Source organism: Balaenoptera musculus, chromosome 5 (genome assembly GCF_009873245.2).
Source record: "Balaenoptera musculus isolate JJ_BM4_2016_0621 chromosome 5, mBalMus1.pri.v3, whole genome shotgun sequence".
NCBI lineage: Eukaryota > Metazoa > Chordata > Mammalia > Artiodactyla > Balaenopteridae > Balaenoptera > Balaenoptera musculus.
In genome coordinates this window covers 77,503,914-77,521,031 of record NC_045789.1, presented here as the reverse complement: position 1 = coordinate 77,521,031, position 17,118 = coordinate 77,503,914, and the positions used below count along the sequence as shown (strand labels likewise).

The following is a 17,118-nucleotide window of genomic DNA, read 5'->3' as shown; positions in this document are numbered from 1 at the left end:
TTTTTTTCACTGTAATTGATTTCTAATCTAATAACATTGTGGTCAGAAAAGATGCTTGATATGATTTCAATTTTCTTAAATTTACTGAGGCTTGATTTGTGACCCAAGATGTGATCTATCCTAGAGAATGTTCTGTGCACATTTGAGAAGAAAGTGTAATCAGCTGTTTTTGGATGGAATGTCCTATAAATGTCATTTAAATCTGTCTGGTCTATTGTGTCATTTAAAGCTTGTGTTTCCTTATTAATTTTCTGTCTGAATGATCTGTCCATTGATGTAAGTGAGGTGTTAAAGTCCCCCACTATTATTGTGTTACTGTCGACTTCCTCTTTTATACCTGTTAGCAGTTGCCTTATGTATTGAGGTGCTCCTATGTTGGGTGCATATATATTTATAATTCTTATATCTTCTTTTTGGATTGCTCCCTTGATCGTTATGTAGTGTCCTTCTTTGTCTCTTATAATAGTCTTTATTTTAAAGTCTATTTTATCTGACATGAGTATTGCTCTTCCAGCTTTCTTTTGAATTCCGTTTGCATGGAATATCTTTTTCCATCCGCTCACTTTCAGTCTGAATGTGTCCCTAGGTCTGAAGTGGGTCTCTTGTAGACAGCATATATATGGGTCTTGTTTTTGTATTCATTTAGCGAGCCTGTGTCTTTTGGTTGGAGCATTTAATCCATTCATGTTTAAGGTAATTATCGATATGTATGTTCTTATTACCATTTTCTTAATTGTAATGGGTTTGTTTTTGTAGGTCCTTTTCTCCTCTTGTGTTTCCCACTCAGAGAAGTTCCTTTAGCATTTTTTGTAGAGCTTGTTTGGTGGTGCTGAATTCTCTTAGCTTTTGCTTGTCTGTAAAGCTTTTGATTTCTCCATTGAATCTGAATGAGATCCTTGCCGGGTTGAGTAATCTTGGTTGTAGGTTCTTCCCTTTCATCACTTTAAATATGTCATGCCAGTCCCTTCTGGCTTGTAGATTTTCTGCTGAGAAATCAGCTGTTAACCTTATGGGAGTTCCCTTGTATGTTATTTGTCGTTTTTCCCTTGTTGCTTTCAATAATTTTTCTTTGTCTTTAATTTTTGCCAATTTGATTACTATGTGTCTCCGTGTGTTTCTCCTTGGGTTTATCCTGCCTTTGACTCTCTGTGCTTCCTGGACTTGGGTGGCTATTTCCTTTCCCATGTTAGAGAAGCTTTCGACTATGATCTCTTCAAATATTTTCTCTGGTCCTTTCTCTCTCTCTTCTCCTTCTGGGACCTCTGTAATGCGAATGTTGTTGCGTTTAATGTTGTCCCAGAGGTCTCTTAGGCTGTCTTCATTTCTTTTCAATCTTTTTTCTTTATTCTGTTCCATGGCAGTGAATTCCACCAGTCTGTCTTCTGGGTCACTTATCATTCTTCTGCCTCAGTTATTCTGCTATGGATTCCTTCTAGTGTATTTTTCATTTCAGTTATTGTATTGTTCATCTCTGTTTGTTTGTTCTTTAATTCTTGTAGCTATTTGTTCTTTAATTTTTCTAGGTCTTTGTTAAACATTTCTTGCATCTTGTCAATCTTTGCCTCCATTCTTTTTCCGAGGTCCTGGATCATCTTCACTATCATTATTCTGAATTCTTTTTCTAGAAGGTTGCCTATCTCCACTTCATTTAGTTGTTTTTCTGGGGTTTTATCTTGTTCCTTCATCTGGTACGTAGACCTCTGCCTTTTCATCTTGTCTATCTTTCTGTGAATGTGGTTTTTGTTCTGCAGGCTGCAGGATTGTAGTTCTTCTTGCTTCTGCTGTCTGCCCTCTGGTGGATGAGGCTATCTAAGAGGCTTGTACAAGTTTCCTGATGGGAGGGACTGGTGGTGGGTAGAGCTGGCTGTTGCTCTGGTGGGCAGAGCTCAGTAAAACTTGAATCCACTTGTCTGCTGATGGGTGGGGCTGAGTTCCCTCCCTGTTGGTTGTGTGGCCTGAGGCAACCCAACACTTGAGCCTACCTGGGCTCTTTGATGGGGCTAATGGCGGACTCTGGGAGGGCTCACACCAAGGAATACTTCCCAGAACTTCTGCTGCCAGTGTCCATGTCCTCACAGTAAGACACAGCCAGCCCCCGCCTCTGCAGGAGACCCTTCAAGACTAGCAGATAGGTCTGGTTCGGTCTCCTATGGGGCCACCGCTCCTTCCCCTGGGTCCTGATGTGCACACTACTTTGTGTGTGCCCTCCAAGAGTGGAGTCTCTGTTTCCCCTAGTCCTGTCAACGTCCTGCAATCAAATCCCACTAGCCTTCAAAGTCTGATTCTCTAGGAATTCCTCCTCCCCTTGCCAGACCCTAGGGTCAGAAGCCTGATGTGGGGCTCAGAACTTTCACTCCAGTGGGTGGACTTCTGTGGTATAAGTGTTCTCCAGTTTGTGAGTCACCCACCCAGCAGTTATGGGATTTGATTTTATTGTCGTTGCGGCCCTCCTACCATCTCACTGTGGCTTCTCCTTTGTCTTTGGATGTGGGGTATCTTTTTTGGTGAGTTCCAGTGTCTTCCTGTTGATGACTGTTCAGCAGTTAGTTGTGATTCTGGTGCTCTCACAAGAGGGAGTGAAAGCACATCCTTCTACTCCACCATCTTGCTATCTAATCCTCATGGAACTTTTTATTGAACAGTAAATAGTTACCTAGTCTAAGTTACCATGAATCTTATGTCAGCAGAATCTGAATTGTTTATAAATAATTATGACTATGTCTGAAGTAGAACTTACTATTTCATAGTTTATTAACAGTGTTAAGGTCCAATCTATTTTTTACAAAGAAACTATGATGTGCTCCAGCTGGTTGAAAAGTGAAAACTCAAGGCATCCAAATAGTTTTGTCAGTGAAATGGCAGAACTAATTTGATGACTGATTATTTACCAAATGATTCAAATGATTAAATTGTGTAATTTTTTTTTTTGCACTATGCATATATTCCCTTACAAGAAAACAAAGTAATTCTGCTACCCTTGTTGCCACCATATTAATAACTGCCTCATCTACACTAACTGATAGATCTTGGGCCTATCCTTCGTAATAATTCTAGTACTGCTTTAAACATGTCTTGGGATTACCAGCTGTCAACAGTTAGAACTTCAAACAGATTCAGTTATAGGAGTGGAAGCTGAGCCTGACATTTAATGCCACTTTCACCTGTAGGTGAGAGAAAAAAAGGAGAGAGACAGAGACTATTATTTATGGGGTTATATGAACTTCAAGTCTGTTTTCATCATCAAGAGAAGCTGTACTTTAAAGGAAAAGAGACAGGGAATACACTTTCATGAAATACTTTAGCACTCTAAATAAAATATGGGTTTATTTCTGAACTTCTGAACATTTAAAGTTAAAAAATAAGCCCTTAACTATGTTCAAATTATATTATTAAAATTAATTCTTAGGATATATGCATATATATCACACACAAAAACATAGAGTAAAAAGAATAGACTTCAGTTCTAGTTCAGAAAAGGTTTAGAATTTGAATACTGGTTTTAGAGACCCCAAACCTTATGAGTTTAAGAATCTTACAGACTTGTTGAGGGACACCTATTCAAACTTTTAAAAGTAAATATGATGATAGGTACAAAGTGCAGCAGGACATGGTGATGGATGCCCTAAATCACCTTGCAAGGAAGAGGTGATAGTTGCTTGAACTAGGACTTGTATATGAGTTGGGATTAGGTTAGAGGACAAGAGTGGGAGTCATTGGGAGAGTCTTCTTGGGTCTATCATGATTCTATTTTGTGAGCAGAGGCACTGACTGCTTTGTTCTGGACTACCTTTTCAATTTTTTTTTTTTTTTAATAGCAACAGCCATGGAAGATAGAAATAGTGTCTCTCTCTGGAGGACACTCCAGAATTGAAGGACAGACATGCTTACTCCCCACTATAAAATATTCAGTCCCCCAAAACTCAGGTGCCTTTCCTGTAACCCACTGTGGATACAGGTGTCACCTGGCCTGTGGGGACTGAGGGTCAGGGAACCAGCACAAATGCTGCCTCTGTGGCCACCGCTATTGCTCTGAGTAATAAATTGTGCTTTGTCTCTGACCCGGAAGTCTCATGTCCTCTACCAGGAGGCTAACTTGGGGCAGCCTAACTTGTGGCAGCCTGACTTGTTAGCTTGCAAGTAGGGTAAACTCTCAGGCCCTCTACAGTTGGTGCCAGGCATTGTGTTCCTGGGAGAGAGAACAGTATGCACTGCGGCACAGAGGTGTGAGAAATCACGTCTCATATGGGGAACTGTGCCTAGTTACCTATCTTCAGAGCCAAAAAGTGCATGGAGGAGGGCATTTTAGGGGAGAATATGTAGTTGGAGATATAGACAGGACCAGATTCTGAAGAGATCCTAAATGCCTTGTAGAGGAGTTTGGATTTTATGGGGGCTGTGATTAAGGAATTTTAGCAGAGGAGTGATGTGGTCCATTTTATGGGTTAGTTGAATTACTCTAGGAAATATGTGAAGGCTGGATTGAAGATGGGGGCACCTTTTCTCCAGCTGAGAAAAGATAAGATATATTTAGATGTGAAGTCAGTTTAGAAGTAGTGATAGGGTGAAGAAGGGATCTGAATGACTATCTTAGTCCGTTCAGGCTGCTGTCACAGAACATCACAGACTGGGTAGTTTATAACAACAGAAACTTATTTCTCACTGTTCTGGAGGATGGGAAGGCCAAGGTCAAGGTGCTGGTGGATTCAGTATCTGGTGGTGGCTGGCTTCCTGGTTCATAGACTGCTATCTTTTCCCTGTGTCCTCACATGGTAGAAGGGGAAAGAGAGCTCTCTGGGTCTCTTATAAGGGCACTAATCCTATTCATATGGGTTCACCTCCCAAAGGCTCCACCTCCAAACACTATCACAATGGGGATTAGGATTTCAACATATGAATGGAGGGAGGATGGACACAGACATTCAGTCTACAGCAATGACTCCTTGGCTTTTGACTGGGCCAATAAAATAAATCGTGATGCTGTTGCAGAGATGTAGCTTATGGGAAGGAATAGAAGTTCTGGAAAGCAGGGAGGTGAGACTGAATTAGTTTTAAAACAGCTAAATTGAGTCTGAGGTGCTATCTGGGTAGGATATCCAGATAGAAATACTTAATAGACTATACTGATCTGGAACTCAGGAAGGAGACAAACATACGGGAATCATCAGGGTTTATGTGGTAGATGCATTCTTGTGCAGCATTCAGGAGGACAGGTTGAGAATCAGGTGCAAACTCAAATCACCTGTGATAAGCGACTCACGCTCTCTGGACCTCAGTTTCCTAGGTCGTAAAAATGGCAATAATAGTAGTCTTTAACTGAGACCAAGGTGAGAGATGAAGGGTGTTATGAAAATGAAATGAGAACACTTGCAAAGTGCCTGGTACCTAATGAAAGTAAGCTGTTATCAGTGGCAGCAGGAGTATTAGAATGTGGTCACTGGCATCAAGAGATTAGGTGAAATTGTCCAAAGGATGCAGGTGGAATGAGGGGAGAGGATGGAGTCAAGCAAGGGCGAAAAGCCATTAAGGAACTGAAAAGAAGCAACCAGAGAGGTAAGAGGAGAACCAGGAGAGTTTCAAGCAGGATGGAGTGGTCAACATTGAGAAATTCGTCAGAAGGGCCAAGGCAGCTAAGGACTAAAAGTCCCCCTTTGAATTTCACAACCAGAGGATGTGGGCGACCCTAATGGGAGCAATTGCGGGGGCTCTTCATTACTTCTGGCTGCAATCTAGATTGTGGATGGGCAGGAGGGAGTAGAGACAGCAAGTGTAGACTTTACCTTGAAGACAGTTGTGTCGGGAAAGAAGAGTTGAGGCCGGGGGAGGTTTGAGGTCAAGGGAAAATATCTTTTTTTTTGGATGGGAGAGACTTCATTCACTCTCTTAAAATATCTATTGAGCCTATTCTGAGTCAGGCTCTGTGGGTGAATAAGATGCAGTCTCCGTCTTCATAGAATTTCTTCTTAGCGGTGTATATATGATCAGGGAATACATGAGAGAATGAAGGTCCAGGGAGCAAATGAGTAAAGAATAGGGCTTGAGATCCTGTAGACAACTCAGCTTTGGACAGGAGGGTTTTGTCATCCAGTGGAGCAGGAGGGTGTTAAGATACATCAAATGTGGTTTCTGAAAATCACCCATAGAGAAGGAAAAATTACCCACTGTTGAGTTTGGGTCCTAGTACAGGAAACACCCTCTATTGATGAGGAGATGCAAGGTGTTGGGGTGCTTATAGTACATGAACGAAACAAAATATTTATGATGGTGTTCAGAACATAATAGTTGCCAAGTACATGTCAATGGAATTTGAATTGGTGATTCAGAGCCTCTGGGCTACATCAGGGAGAGCCTTTTTTTTTTTTCTGGCCGCGGCTGGGTGGCATGTGGGATCTTAGTTCCCGGACCAGGGATGGAACCCGTGCCGTCTGCGTTGGGAGTGCAGAGTCTTAACCACTGGACCGCCAGGGAAGTCAGGAAGAGCGTTTTAAAACTTCAGTGGTATCATAAGTGATAAGGTCAGTTGTTGAAAAATGGACTGGTTCAATAGACTGTGATGATAGAGAGCTGATATTTTTTTCTTGCAAGATTACTTTTTTGGGGGGAGCCACTAGTACTGAATTTGATCATCTTAAAAAATTCCTTGAAAGTATGTTAAATAATGCAGCAGGGTTTAAAGCTGTCCAAGCAGCACTATATTGTTTTCTATGGTGCTGGCCTTTGTTGGCTCTATGAGGCTTATGTTTAACCGGAGTCTCCCCGGTGGGATCTTTGTAACCCGTAGTGAGTGTGACAGTTACGGCATTTTCAGGTTTTATATGTAATACAATTTCAAGAAAGCTCTTTCTAGGCAGAGCAGCTTATGTGAACTAATATCTATTTCTTCCTCTATTTGGGTTTCAGCCTCTTAAGCTCTGAAATGCTGTGACTTCATTAAATTCTAATGCCTCTGTTTTTCTCCTGCAGGATTCTGCATCAGAAGCATGTAAAATAGATTGCTTGGTCTAAAATAGAAAACAGTGGCAATGTTTTGCTGAGTTTCCAGACCTTTCCCAACATGGAACCAATAACCTTCACAGCAAGGAAACATCCGTTTCCTAGCGAGGTCTCGGTGGAATATAGCCTCCAGCTTGTGGGCTTCTTGCCCGTGCATTCTCTGACCACCATGCCCATGCTGCCTTGGGTCGTGGCAGAGGTGCGAAGGCTCAGCGGGCAGTCCTCCAAAAAGGAGTCTGGTACCAAGCAAGTCCGCCTTTGTGTTTCGCCCTCCGGACTGAGATGTGAGCCTGAGCCAGGAAGAAGTCAACAATGGGATCCACTGATCTGTTCCAGCATCTTCGAGTGTAAGCCTCAGCGAGTTCACAAACTGATTCATAACAGTCACGACCCAAGTTATTTTGCTTGTCTGATTAAAGACGATGCAGCCAATCAGCAGAGTATCTGCTATGTGCTCAAAGCCGATGGTCAAACAAAAGTAAGTGGAGGTGGGGATCAAAAAGATGAAGGTGTGGCTGGATAGTTTTTGTTGTACAGGATCAGAACATTTACTTTAAGATAGTGGAATTAATAAGGAGTTAATGCTGTAGTTATACATAGATTTTTTCACTGGATTTTCGGTTCACGGGGATAGGTTCTTTATAGTCTTGAAGAACATTTGATAATAGATATTAAAATGAGAAGTTTATGAGTTCAAAAATTCAACAGAGAAATCTTTCTAAATGTACACATAAGAGCTGAACTACTAGGATTCAGATCATTTAAGATGTGTGTTCTAAAGCAGTGCTTCTCAAACAGAAATGTGCATATGAATGACCTGGGGATCTTGTTAAAATGCAAAATCTGATCCAGTAGGTCTGGGGTGGACCTTGAGAGTCTGCATTTCTAACAAGCCTCCAGGTGACGCGGGGCGCTGCTCCTTTGAAGACTGCACTTTGAGTAGCAAAGTTCTAGATCAGCGAGCTCCACATTTTTGATCTTGTTAACAAAAATATATTTATTTATAAGCCATATAAGAGTATTATTAGGCAGTTTACCAAGGTATCATATTCACTTAGGCAGAGACCATTGGTAAAAAATAGTGGATATGAATCTAAGTTTTGATACTTTCAGGTTTTTTTTTTTTTGGCTAACTTCATGTCTGATCTGACCAGCTTTTTGTTATATCTTATGATACAGGTGAGAAAGATATTATATGAGAAATGGTAAAAAAAAATATCGCCAGCTCTACTAGTTTCCCATTTATTTGTGCTTGTATTGTTGCTAGCATTTTTTTGCAGTTCTGTGCAGGAGTCATTCAAAGCCACTTGGCCATTTTGTGAGGGTTACTTTAGATACAGTTGAAAATATAATCCTGACAGTCACTTTCTCAATTCGGCCCATGTAAACTGGCTACAGAAAGCAAGCAAGCAGGCGAGGGCCTTGCTGCTAACCCCACAAGCTGAGGAGTGCCCACGCTAGGGCTTGAGTGCCTCGCCGGCCTGTGTGGCTGTCTGCCCCTCGCACTGGAGCAGACTCTGAGGATGCTAATGCCAATCCTTGGGGTAAATGTCAGTAAATAGAAAGAGAAATGCTGATGTTTTCTCCCTGCACCCCACTGGGTTTTTTTCTGCATACCCTCCATGATGCACGAACCTCATTTGGAAATTAATGTTCTTGGTGACTAAGTGGATTTGTGGAGACTCACTTTTGTTTGTTCTTTCCTTGGTTCTTTCACTCATTCAGATTGTTGCTCCAGGTACTGGGTGGGAGGATGTAGTACAGGCTAGAAGGGAGACATAAGCGGCAGCAGGTAAATACCACGTGGTCTGTGGACAGGGCGTGACGGGAAGACAGAGACTGGGGCTTCACACACTGGAGTGTAAGGAAGGCTTTTTGAAATAATGGCTCATCTGGAGCTAAAAACCACTATTTTATGCACAGAATACGATATCTTCTTAATAAAAAGCATTCGATGTTATTGTTCATGCATCTCAGGTGGGACAGTGTCCCGGTTCAGAGGGACTAACTTCCGGGATTCCAGTCCTATCTGCCACCTGTAAACTAGGTGGCCTCAGGCAACACTGAGCCTGTTTCCTTATCTGTAAAATGGGGATAAGTATAGTCTCTATCTCGTAGAGTTGCTGGGAGGACTAAATGAACTAGAATGGAACCTAAAACTAGTAAGCATTTGTGGCTATAAAAATTTTTCACTAAAGAAAGTTTTACCAGAAGCAGATTACATGCTAATTTCACTTCTAGTCTTAAGTAAAAAGAAAAAGAGACCAAGATAAGCGTCTTAAGCTCTCAGGATGAGATCCTGGTCATCCTTGAGCAACATTTTTATAAACTAGACACTTAAAAAACTGCATAAGTAAATTTAATGGTTGCTCTTATTTGGACAAATTCCAGAATGAAAATTAGAGGACTGAACAGCCTGTACTCCGTGCCAGCTCTATATAAGGACTGAGTTTCCTTGGGGGGAGTTTTTGCATGGAATAGTTGTTCAACACTTTACACTTTTGACTCCTTCCCAAAATCTTTTATAGCCATCTGAGAACAGGCTTCTAGCCAGTTATTCAGCTACCTGACAGGAGGAGAGATTTATAACTAAATTCTGGAACTGGGGCTTCGAGTCGTGCTGAAAGTAAAGAATTGGCCTTACTCTGTGTTCTAAAAAGCCACGGTAGAAATATGAATCTGTTCTTAAGTTATTTTTGGCTTGCTTACAAGTTTTACAAACAAATTGCCAGTACTCAGAGTAATAAATTACTGTCATCCCGCTGGTTTTATAAAAGAGTAATTTGTAACATAAGCATCTCAATCAGTGATTCTCCTGTTGTTGGAAACTGAATGGTAAACCAAATTGGCCCCGATTCTAGCTGACATGATATCCTTCATGTTCTTGGGACATCCTGGCACAGTATCTCATAGCAGAAAATTATCTGCTGTAGGAGCATGTTAACCTATGTCATCATTTCTCCTATTTGTAGCATTTGCTCAGTGAAATAATTCTGTAGATTATGGCCTCTTCTAAATAAATGAGGTCAATATCCACCTGTATTTGCCAGAAAAGATATATGCATTTACTGCCAGGGTCATAAGTGCAAAACTACTGTGCGAGAGGAAACCCTTTGAGCAGTATATAAATTAACATATTGAAGAAGATCTAGGGAGAAGAGACACGAAAAGGAATAGTTTTATAAGCACAACATGAGATTCTGTTTCCCATTGTATGTTCCATAGAATATGCTCAAGGTGTTCCACACAGAAAGGCTTCCATGATCAGAATATATTAGGGCAGCATCTCAAACTTTTTGATCTGAAGACCCTTTTCACTCTAAAAAATTATTGAGTATCCCAAAGAGTTTAATGTGTGTTATATCTATTAATACTTTTATATTAGAAATTAAAACTGAAAAATTATAAAGGTTTTAATTTATTGGAAAACAAAATAAGCCCCATATATGTTAGCCTAAATAATATTTTTTTGTGAAAAATAATTGTGTTTTCCCAAAAATTTAGTGATAAGAGTGGCATAGTTTTACTTTTTGTTTGTTTGGTTTTTTGCAAATCTCTTTCATGTCTGGATCAATAGTCAACTATTAATTCTCAGCTGCTTCTCCACTCATTCTTTTGTGATATGTTGTTTTGGTTGAGCATATGAAGAAAATTTGGCATCACACAGATTTGTAGTAGGAAAAAGGAGAAATATTTTATAACCTTTTTAGAAAATTGTGGATATTTTTCTTTAATACTATACCAAAACTCGACAAGTGGTAGTTTCTTAAAGGTTTGTTGCAATATGAAATCTGAAACCATATCAAAGCACTTTTTGCACTTTGTTATATTAAAATCCATTAGTCTGTCTTGTGCTTTAATGAATCTTTTAAGCATGAAAGATTCCATAACATCATGCATTGATTATTTGGAAAATATTGATTCACAGAGTTGTACAGACCACACTCTGAGAACCGCTGTATTAGGGAAACACTGTACTTTCTATTGCACTCTTGAATTGTACATTAGTTCATTAAATCCCCAAGTTTATTGGACCATAGATTACATTTTCTCATAACTTCCAAGAACATCCCTCAGCACACATGTGAACACAGTGGCATAAGGTTGTGGGTTGAAGTTTAGTTTTGAGTTAGGGTCTGTGGCAGGAAATGAAAAGATCCACTCTGGAAAACATATGGATGCATGGGTGACCCTGACTAGGTCTTTACCCCATCACATGGCAAAGAAATCAAGAGTTCCTCCTGGACTCAGCCCTAGAAAAAGTGTAAAGTCTTAGAAAATTATCTCAAGATTCTTTCCTTCTCCAGTTCTTCAGCTTTATCTCTTCTAAGAAAAACATCAGATTTGCCACTTCCTTGAGTATTACTGTAGATCACTCAGAAGAGTATTTACATTTTAATCCTTTTTTTAATCTACAAAGTAAAAAGCTCTGCTTCCTTTAAGAGACTTTCCAGCAATGAGTTGCAGGCAGCAGAAGTGTTGGGCTGAGGCTTCTGACATTGTATGTTGCTGTCTTATGCCAATAAAAGGAAAGAATGGATTTTGAATGGAGAATGGCAAGGATTATTGAGCTGGTAATAAGTGGAGGAGAAGTGTAGGCTGGTGTTCAGTGGGCAGTACGTGGGACCCAGGGTAAGGCAGAAATTGGGTGTGTGGAACTAGTTTTGCTATAAGTGCCCATTCTTCTTCAGCTGACTTATCATACCTATAACCTGTCCTGGCTTTTCAAACACTGTTCCTGGCTTTAGTCAGATCTGATCTTCCGGATCTGGTGTCCAGTCTGGGCACAGCGCAGGGGTTTCATAGCTGTGATGGGGTTGGTGTCATTAATGCAACAGTGCTCACAGGCTTCCCCTTCTGCACCCTCCCTAAGAGCATCTTGGACTTGTTAGAATCTTGCTAGCTTCATTCCTCCTTCTCCCAAGGAGGAGGTGTTATCTCTTGCTGGGACATAATAAAGTACTAAACCCTTAGGGATTAGGAGGAGGGAAAGTGTGGCCAAGGAGCTTGGGTTGGGGGGTGGAGGAGCTGGAGTAACTGCATGGGAAGTAGACTTCTAGAAAGAAGTCTTCTTCTAGAAGAGAACTTTACTAAATGTTACTGAGGAAGATGTGTTTGAGAGAATGTCAATGTCCTTTGAAAGAATGGGTTTCCTTTTCCATGATTTTTGACAACGAAACTTCATTTCTTGAGGATGATCTATATCTGAGACTGAACCCTGTGGGCTCCCATACTGCTAATTTTAAGAGTACTTAACTATTTATAGACTTAATTTAAGATCAATAAAGGTTTCCTTTTGAATTTTCAGTAAAGAACCAGTGTATTCTCTCATGAGGCCCTGGAAGCACACTGTCTTTCTCAGTAACTTATGGACAGCGACCTCACCCAGACTCTCTGGATTCGTTGTGTTGCATATCAATCGAAAAGGTGGTCTGAAGTTGTTTTCCTTTGATTAGCAGGATTAATGCTCAAGTCCCCTATATTAAAAGCCCAAGTTGCTTTGGCTGAGTTTTATGATTTAATTAACAATTTTTAAAAAATTTGGTTTTGATCGTAGCTTTGTTTCAGTTGCATTTTACCCATTACTCATTGATCTTAATAATTCCCCATCTGCTTGGAATTTTAAGTTAATGACTTAAAACATGCACCACTTATTTAAGGATTTTCAGTAGAGGCTGGCTTCAGTGGCGTCTCTTGCTTGGCTGTTACATTTGCCGGCTGGTTACTTTCTTTCTTTGCTGGAGCGAAGATCGAAATTATAACATTGAGCTGGAGCGTTTTGTTCCTGAGGGTGATTATCCTGAAGCTCATAGTATTATTTTGCAGCTCTTCTTATCTACCGCCCTTTCTGTATTGGGTCTTCATTTCTAAATATCAGACAATAGTCTTTCTTTGCTACTCAGGGAATGGTTCTGAGAAGGCTTTGTGGCGTATATTTTGGAGGATTTTTAAATCGATGTTAAAATTGCCACTGGGCATCTTTAATCCATTCTGGTTGTTATGTAATGTTTCATTTGGGGGCCCACTCGGCGGCTATGACTCAGTGATGGTTGCACAGAGCAGTGTATCCATGTCAGCCCATCAGCACTTGACTATCTGTCACACTAGACAGAAGTCGGTTGCTGGGTGCAGAGATTGGCAGGGATTCTTTTTCATCTATAAAAAGAATGTCCCGGACTGCATGAACTCCAAAGTATTTGTTGGAAGGTTTGGGTCCATGACACAGGACCGATTATGTAATTTATTTTTGACTTTGAAAAAGGAGTCTGAGGGTTTCAGAAGCATCCACCTTGTGATAAGTGCTTAGATAACTTTTTAGAAGTCTTTATTTTCAATGCATATCACTTTCTATAGCTTTGCATTTTTCCCCAAATGCTTTGCATTTGATAATTATTTTTATAATATAAATCTGTTCCTAAGAATAGACTTTACAAGTATCTTGAACCTAAAGTTGACTTGTATCTAAAAAGAATTTATTTATAGCCTAGACCTCCACTGTCCAGTACAATAATCAGTCGTCATCTATGGCTATTGAGCACTTGCAGTGTGGCTGGTCTGAATTGAGATGTACTATGTCAAAACAGTGGATTTCAAAGACTTGGTTTGAAAAAAGGAATGTAAAAATATCTTAGTAATTTTCTATATTGGTTACATGTTGAAATTATAATATTTTCTATGTATTGGGTTAAATCAAATATAATACTAAAATTAATTTCACCTTTCTGAATGTGCCTACAAGAAAATTTAAAATTACATATGTAGCTTGCATCCTCCTTTTCCTAGGCAGGTCTCGACTAGTTACCTAGCGAGGATTTCTGGAAATAATTTGAACGCTTATCACAGGGTGACGTCACGTTTCCCCCTTTTCTTTGCTGCCTTCTGCTTGTTAATGACAGAATTTTGCTCAAAGTTACTCTGAAAAAACCACATTAGAAACTGGGACCTGGGGACTTCCTTGGTGGTCCAGTGGTTAAGACTCCGCACTACACTAGCGGGTGCGGGTTTGATAGGACCTGTTTTTTCCTTTTTTTTTTTTTTTGCCACGCCATGTGGCTTGCGGGATCTTCGCTCCCTGACCAGGGCTCGAACCTGCGGCCTCGGCAGTGAAAGCATGGAGTCCTAACCACTGGACCGCCAGGGAATTCAAGAACCTATTTTTAATTCTAGATGCATATTGCAGTGGATAATTGCTCTGTGGGCCACTAATCTGGGATATGGTTAAAGAGATAAATCTCTTGTTTCCGCTTTTTCTCTTGTTTGAATATTTTTCTTTCTTCTGGATGCTTAGGGGTCCACCCCACTTACTGCTGCCTGTGATCCTGAACCAACAACCAGAGCCAGCAACTGGAGAGCTGGCCTGGCTCAGAGAAAGCCTCAGAAGAGGCTGGATTGGGGGTGGGGCTCGGGGGAGGAGCCTGATGCAGGACGTACCAGAAAACTTACAAGTGGCTTCAGGGCAGCCTGTCTTGCAGGAGCCGTTTTCTGCCTGCTTCAGTTCCAGCAGGACATCAGACGTCTTCCTTCCCTGTGGTCAAGTGATGTAGGTATTTGAAATGTTGCAGGTTTTTTTTTTTTTTTTTAACATCTTTATTAGAATATAATTGCTTCACCATGGTGTGTTAGTTTCTGCTTTATAACAAAGTGAATCAGCTATCCATATACATATATCCCCATATCTCCTCCCTCTTGCGTCTCCCTCCCACCCTCCCTATCCCACCCCTCTAGGTGGACACAAAACACAGAGCTGATCTCCCTGTGCTATGCAGCTGCTTCCCACTAGCTATCTATTTTACATTTGGTAGTGTATATATGTCCATGCCACTCTCTCACTTTGTCCCAGCTTACCCTTCCCCCTCGCTGTGTCCTCAAGTCCATTCTCTACGTCTGCGTCTTTATTCCTGTCCTGCCCCTAGGTTCTTCAGAACCATTTTTTTTTTTTTAGATTCCATATATATGTGTTAGCGTACGGTATTTGTTTTTCTCTTTCTGACTTACGTCACTCTATATGACAGACTCCAGGTCCATCCACCTCACTACCAGTAACTCAGTTTTGTTCCTTTTTATGACTGAGTAATATTCCATTGTATATATGCCACATCTTCTTTATCCATTCATCTGTCAGTGGATACTTAGGTTGCTTCCATGTCCTGGCTATTGTAAACAGAGCTACAATGAACATGAAATGTTGCAGATTTTACATTAATTCTTTCTTTGGAATGCGACCAGTGTACCATGTACTTGGTTGGGGGCTAGGGTACAAAATCAAGCTACGATTGTCCCCTTAAGAAGTAGCATGATGCTTTAGATGCTTTATATGCCAAATATAGATTCTGAATGTGGCACTGCCAGGAGTCAGCAAACATCTGTTAAGTTATGAAAGAGCAAATTTGAGTGACTGGGAGGAGGCCTAGTGTAATAAGCGTCTGCAGTTGTGAAAAGCTGCTGTGTACAAAAAGACATAGACAAATTCTGAATTGCTCCAGAGGGTAGAACCAGGAACAAGAGAAATTTCTAGAGGCAGATTTTTGGCTCCTCCTCACAATGATAGCCATCAAATAATTAAATGGGTTCTATTGAACAGTAGACGTGGATGGAGGTTTCACCTGGCAAGACATCATCTTCCTGTGTCCACATGCCCCACTGTGAGGAAGGTACTACCTGACAACGTCCCCTTGAATTTCAGACAACTGAGTTGTTCCTAAACCTCATATGCTGAGATGAAGTTGTTTCCTGTAATGTCTAGTTGTTTGTCATAGATCTGTCTTCTGGAAGGACCCTCCGGAATGTAATGCATTTTCCATGAGACATTTGAGTGGGTTTTAAAGACCCCCTAGGAATTTCCCAGGGTGATGAGTTGGGTGCAGATTTTTTTTTAAACTTCTTATTTTATATTGGAATATAGCCGGTTAACAATGTTGTGATAGTTTCAGGCACACTGCAAAGGGACTCAGCCATACATATACATGTATCCATTTTCCCCCAAACTCCCCTCAGTTGGGTGCAGATTGAATGGATGTCCTAAGTAGAGGATATAGCATGTGCCAAGCCAGAGCGGGACAAGTGCAGAGATGTCCACTGTGGCTGGAGCTGCTGCGATTAATGTTTTGCAAATTGCATGGTCAGAGATGAGATGGGAAGGAAAGGCTGGGGTCAGATTTTACAGGGCTTGGTCTGCCTTGCTAAGGGTGTTGGGTGTTCTTCTTAAGAAGGTTGTGCTGTAAGTGTCAGTCATGAGAGGCATTAATCAGGGAAGTGAAATAACTGGATTTGTTTTTAGATTTTGGAGTGGAGGATGGAGTAGAGGGATGAGAGACAGAGGAGGGAAGCCAGTTAGGAGGCTATCGCAGTAGTCTTGTGAAAAATCAAACAGTGTCTTTTTTTTTTTTTGAAATATTTATTTATTTATTTGGCTGCACTGGTTCTTAGTTGCGGCATGTAGGCTCTTAGTTGCGGCATGTGGGATCCAGTTCCCTGACCAGGGAACCCCTGCATTGGGAGTGTGGAGTCTCATCCACTGCAGCACCAGGGAAGTCCCCAAGCAGTGTCTTGATCCATAATTATCATATGAAGTGGCTTGTTCCTGATGAGCCCATGATGTCTTCCGATCACTTTCCCCTCTGCTCCCAGAAAGGTTTTAATAGTTTGTTTATTGGCCTCTGATGGAAGAAAAAGTCAGTCAGATTCTGATTTCCTGTCCTACTGATGCTGACCTGCTTGGTTCCTAAGGAATGATATAAAAAATAACATAGAAGTGAAATTCTTGATCTGCTTCTGCTTGGTCTTCTAAAATGTATATCCTGGTACCTCTCATCTTACAAACAAACCCTCCCCTAACCTCGTTTCCCATTCTAGCTCCCTCCAGTTACTGGCCCAACTTTCTGCTCCATTCTTCAAGAGTTGCCATGGTGGCTACCTTTGCTTCCACTCACCCATTTTCTCCTTAGTTTTACCAATTGGACTTCTGTCCTGACCATATTCCACTGATGGCTCTTATCATGTCACCCGCAGCCTCCAGCTTGTGAAATCTGGTGATCCGTTCTCTGCATTTCTCTTATCCAGTTTCTCAGTAGCTTTTGGCATAGTTGACAGGGGAGTGTTTCTTCTGTTTTAAAACACTCTCTTCTCTTG

At 41.0% G+C, this 17,118-nt stretch overlaps 1 protein-coding gene across 5 annotated transcripts in view; it reads left to right on the top strand.

Moving 5' to 3' along the window:
- The window catches only part of TBC1D1 (TBC1 domain family member 1), a 217,791-nt gene that overhangs the window by 9,016 nt on the left and 191,657 nt on the right, over positions 1-17,118 (top strand). For 4 of the 5 annotated variants that reach the window (XM_036852789.1, XM_036852790.1, XM_036852788.1 and 1 more), the window contains exon 2: positions 6,961-7,468. In XM_036852789.1, the coding sequence (XP_036708684.1) occupies positions 7,052-7,468 (417 nt within the window). In that variant the 5' untranslated portion in view covers positions 6,961-7,051. Of the gene's footprint in view, positions 1-6,960; positions 7,469-17,118 lie in introns of those variants that run through there. The other variant, XM_036852791.1, reaches the window with a different exon arrangement.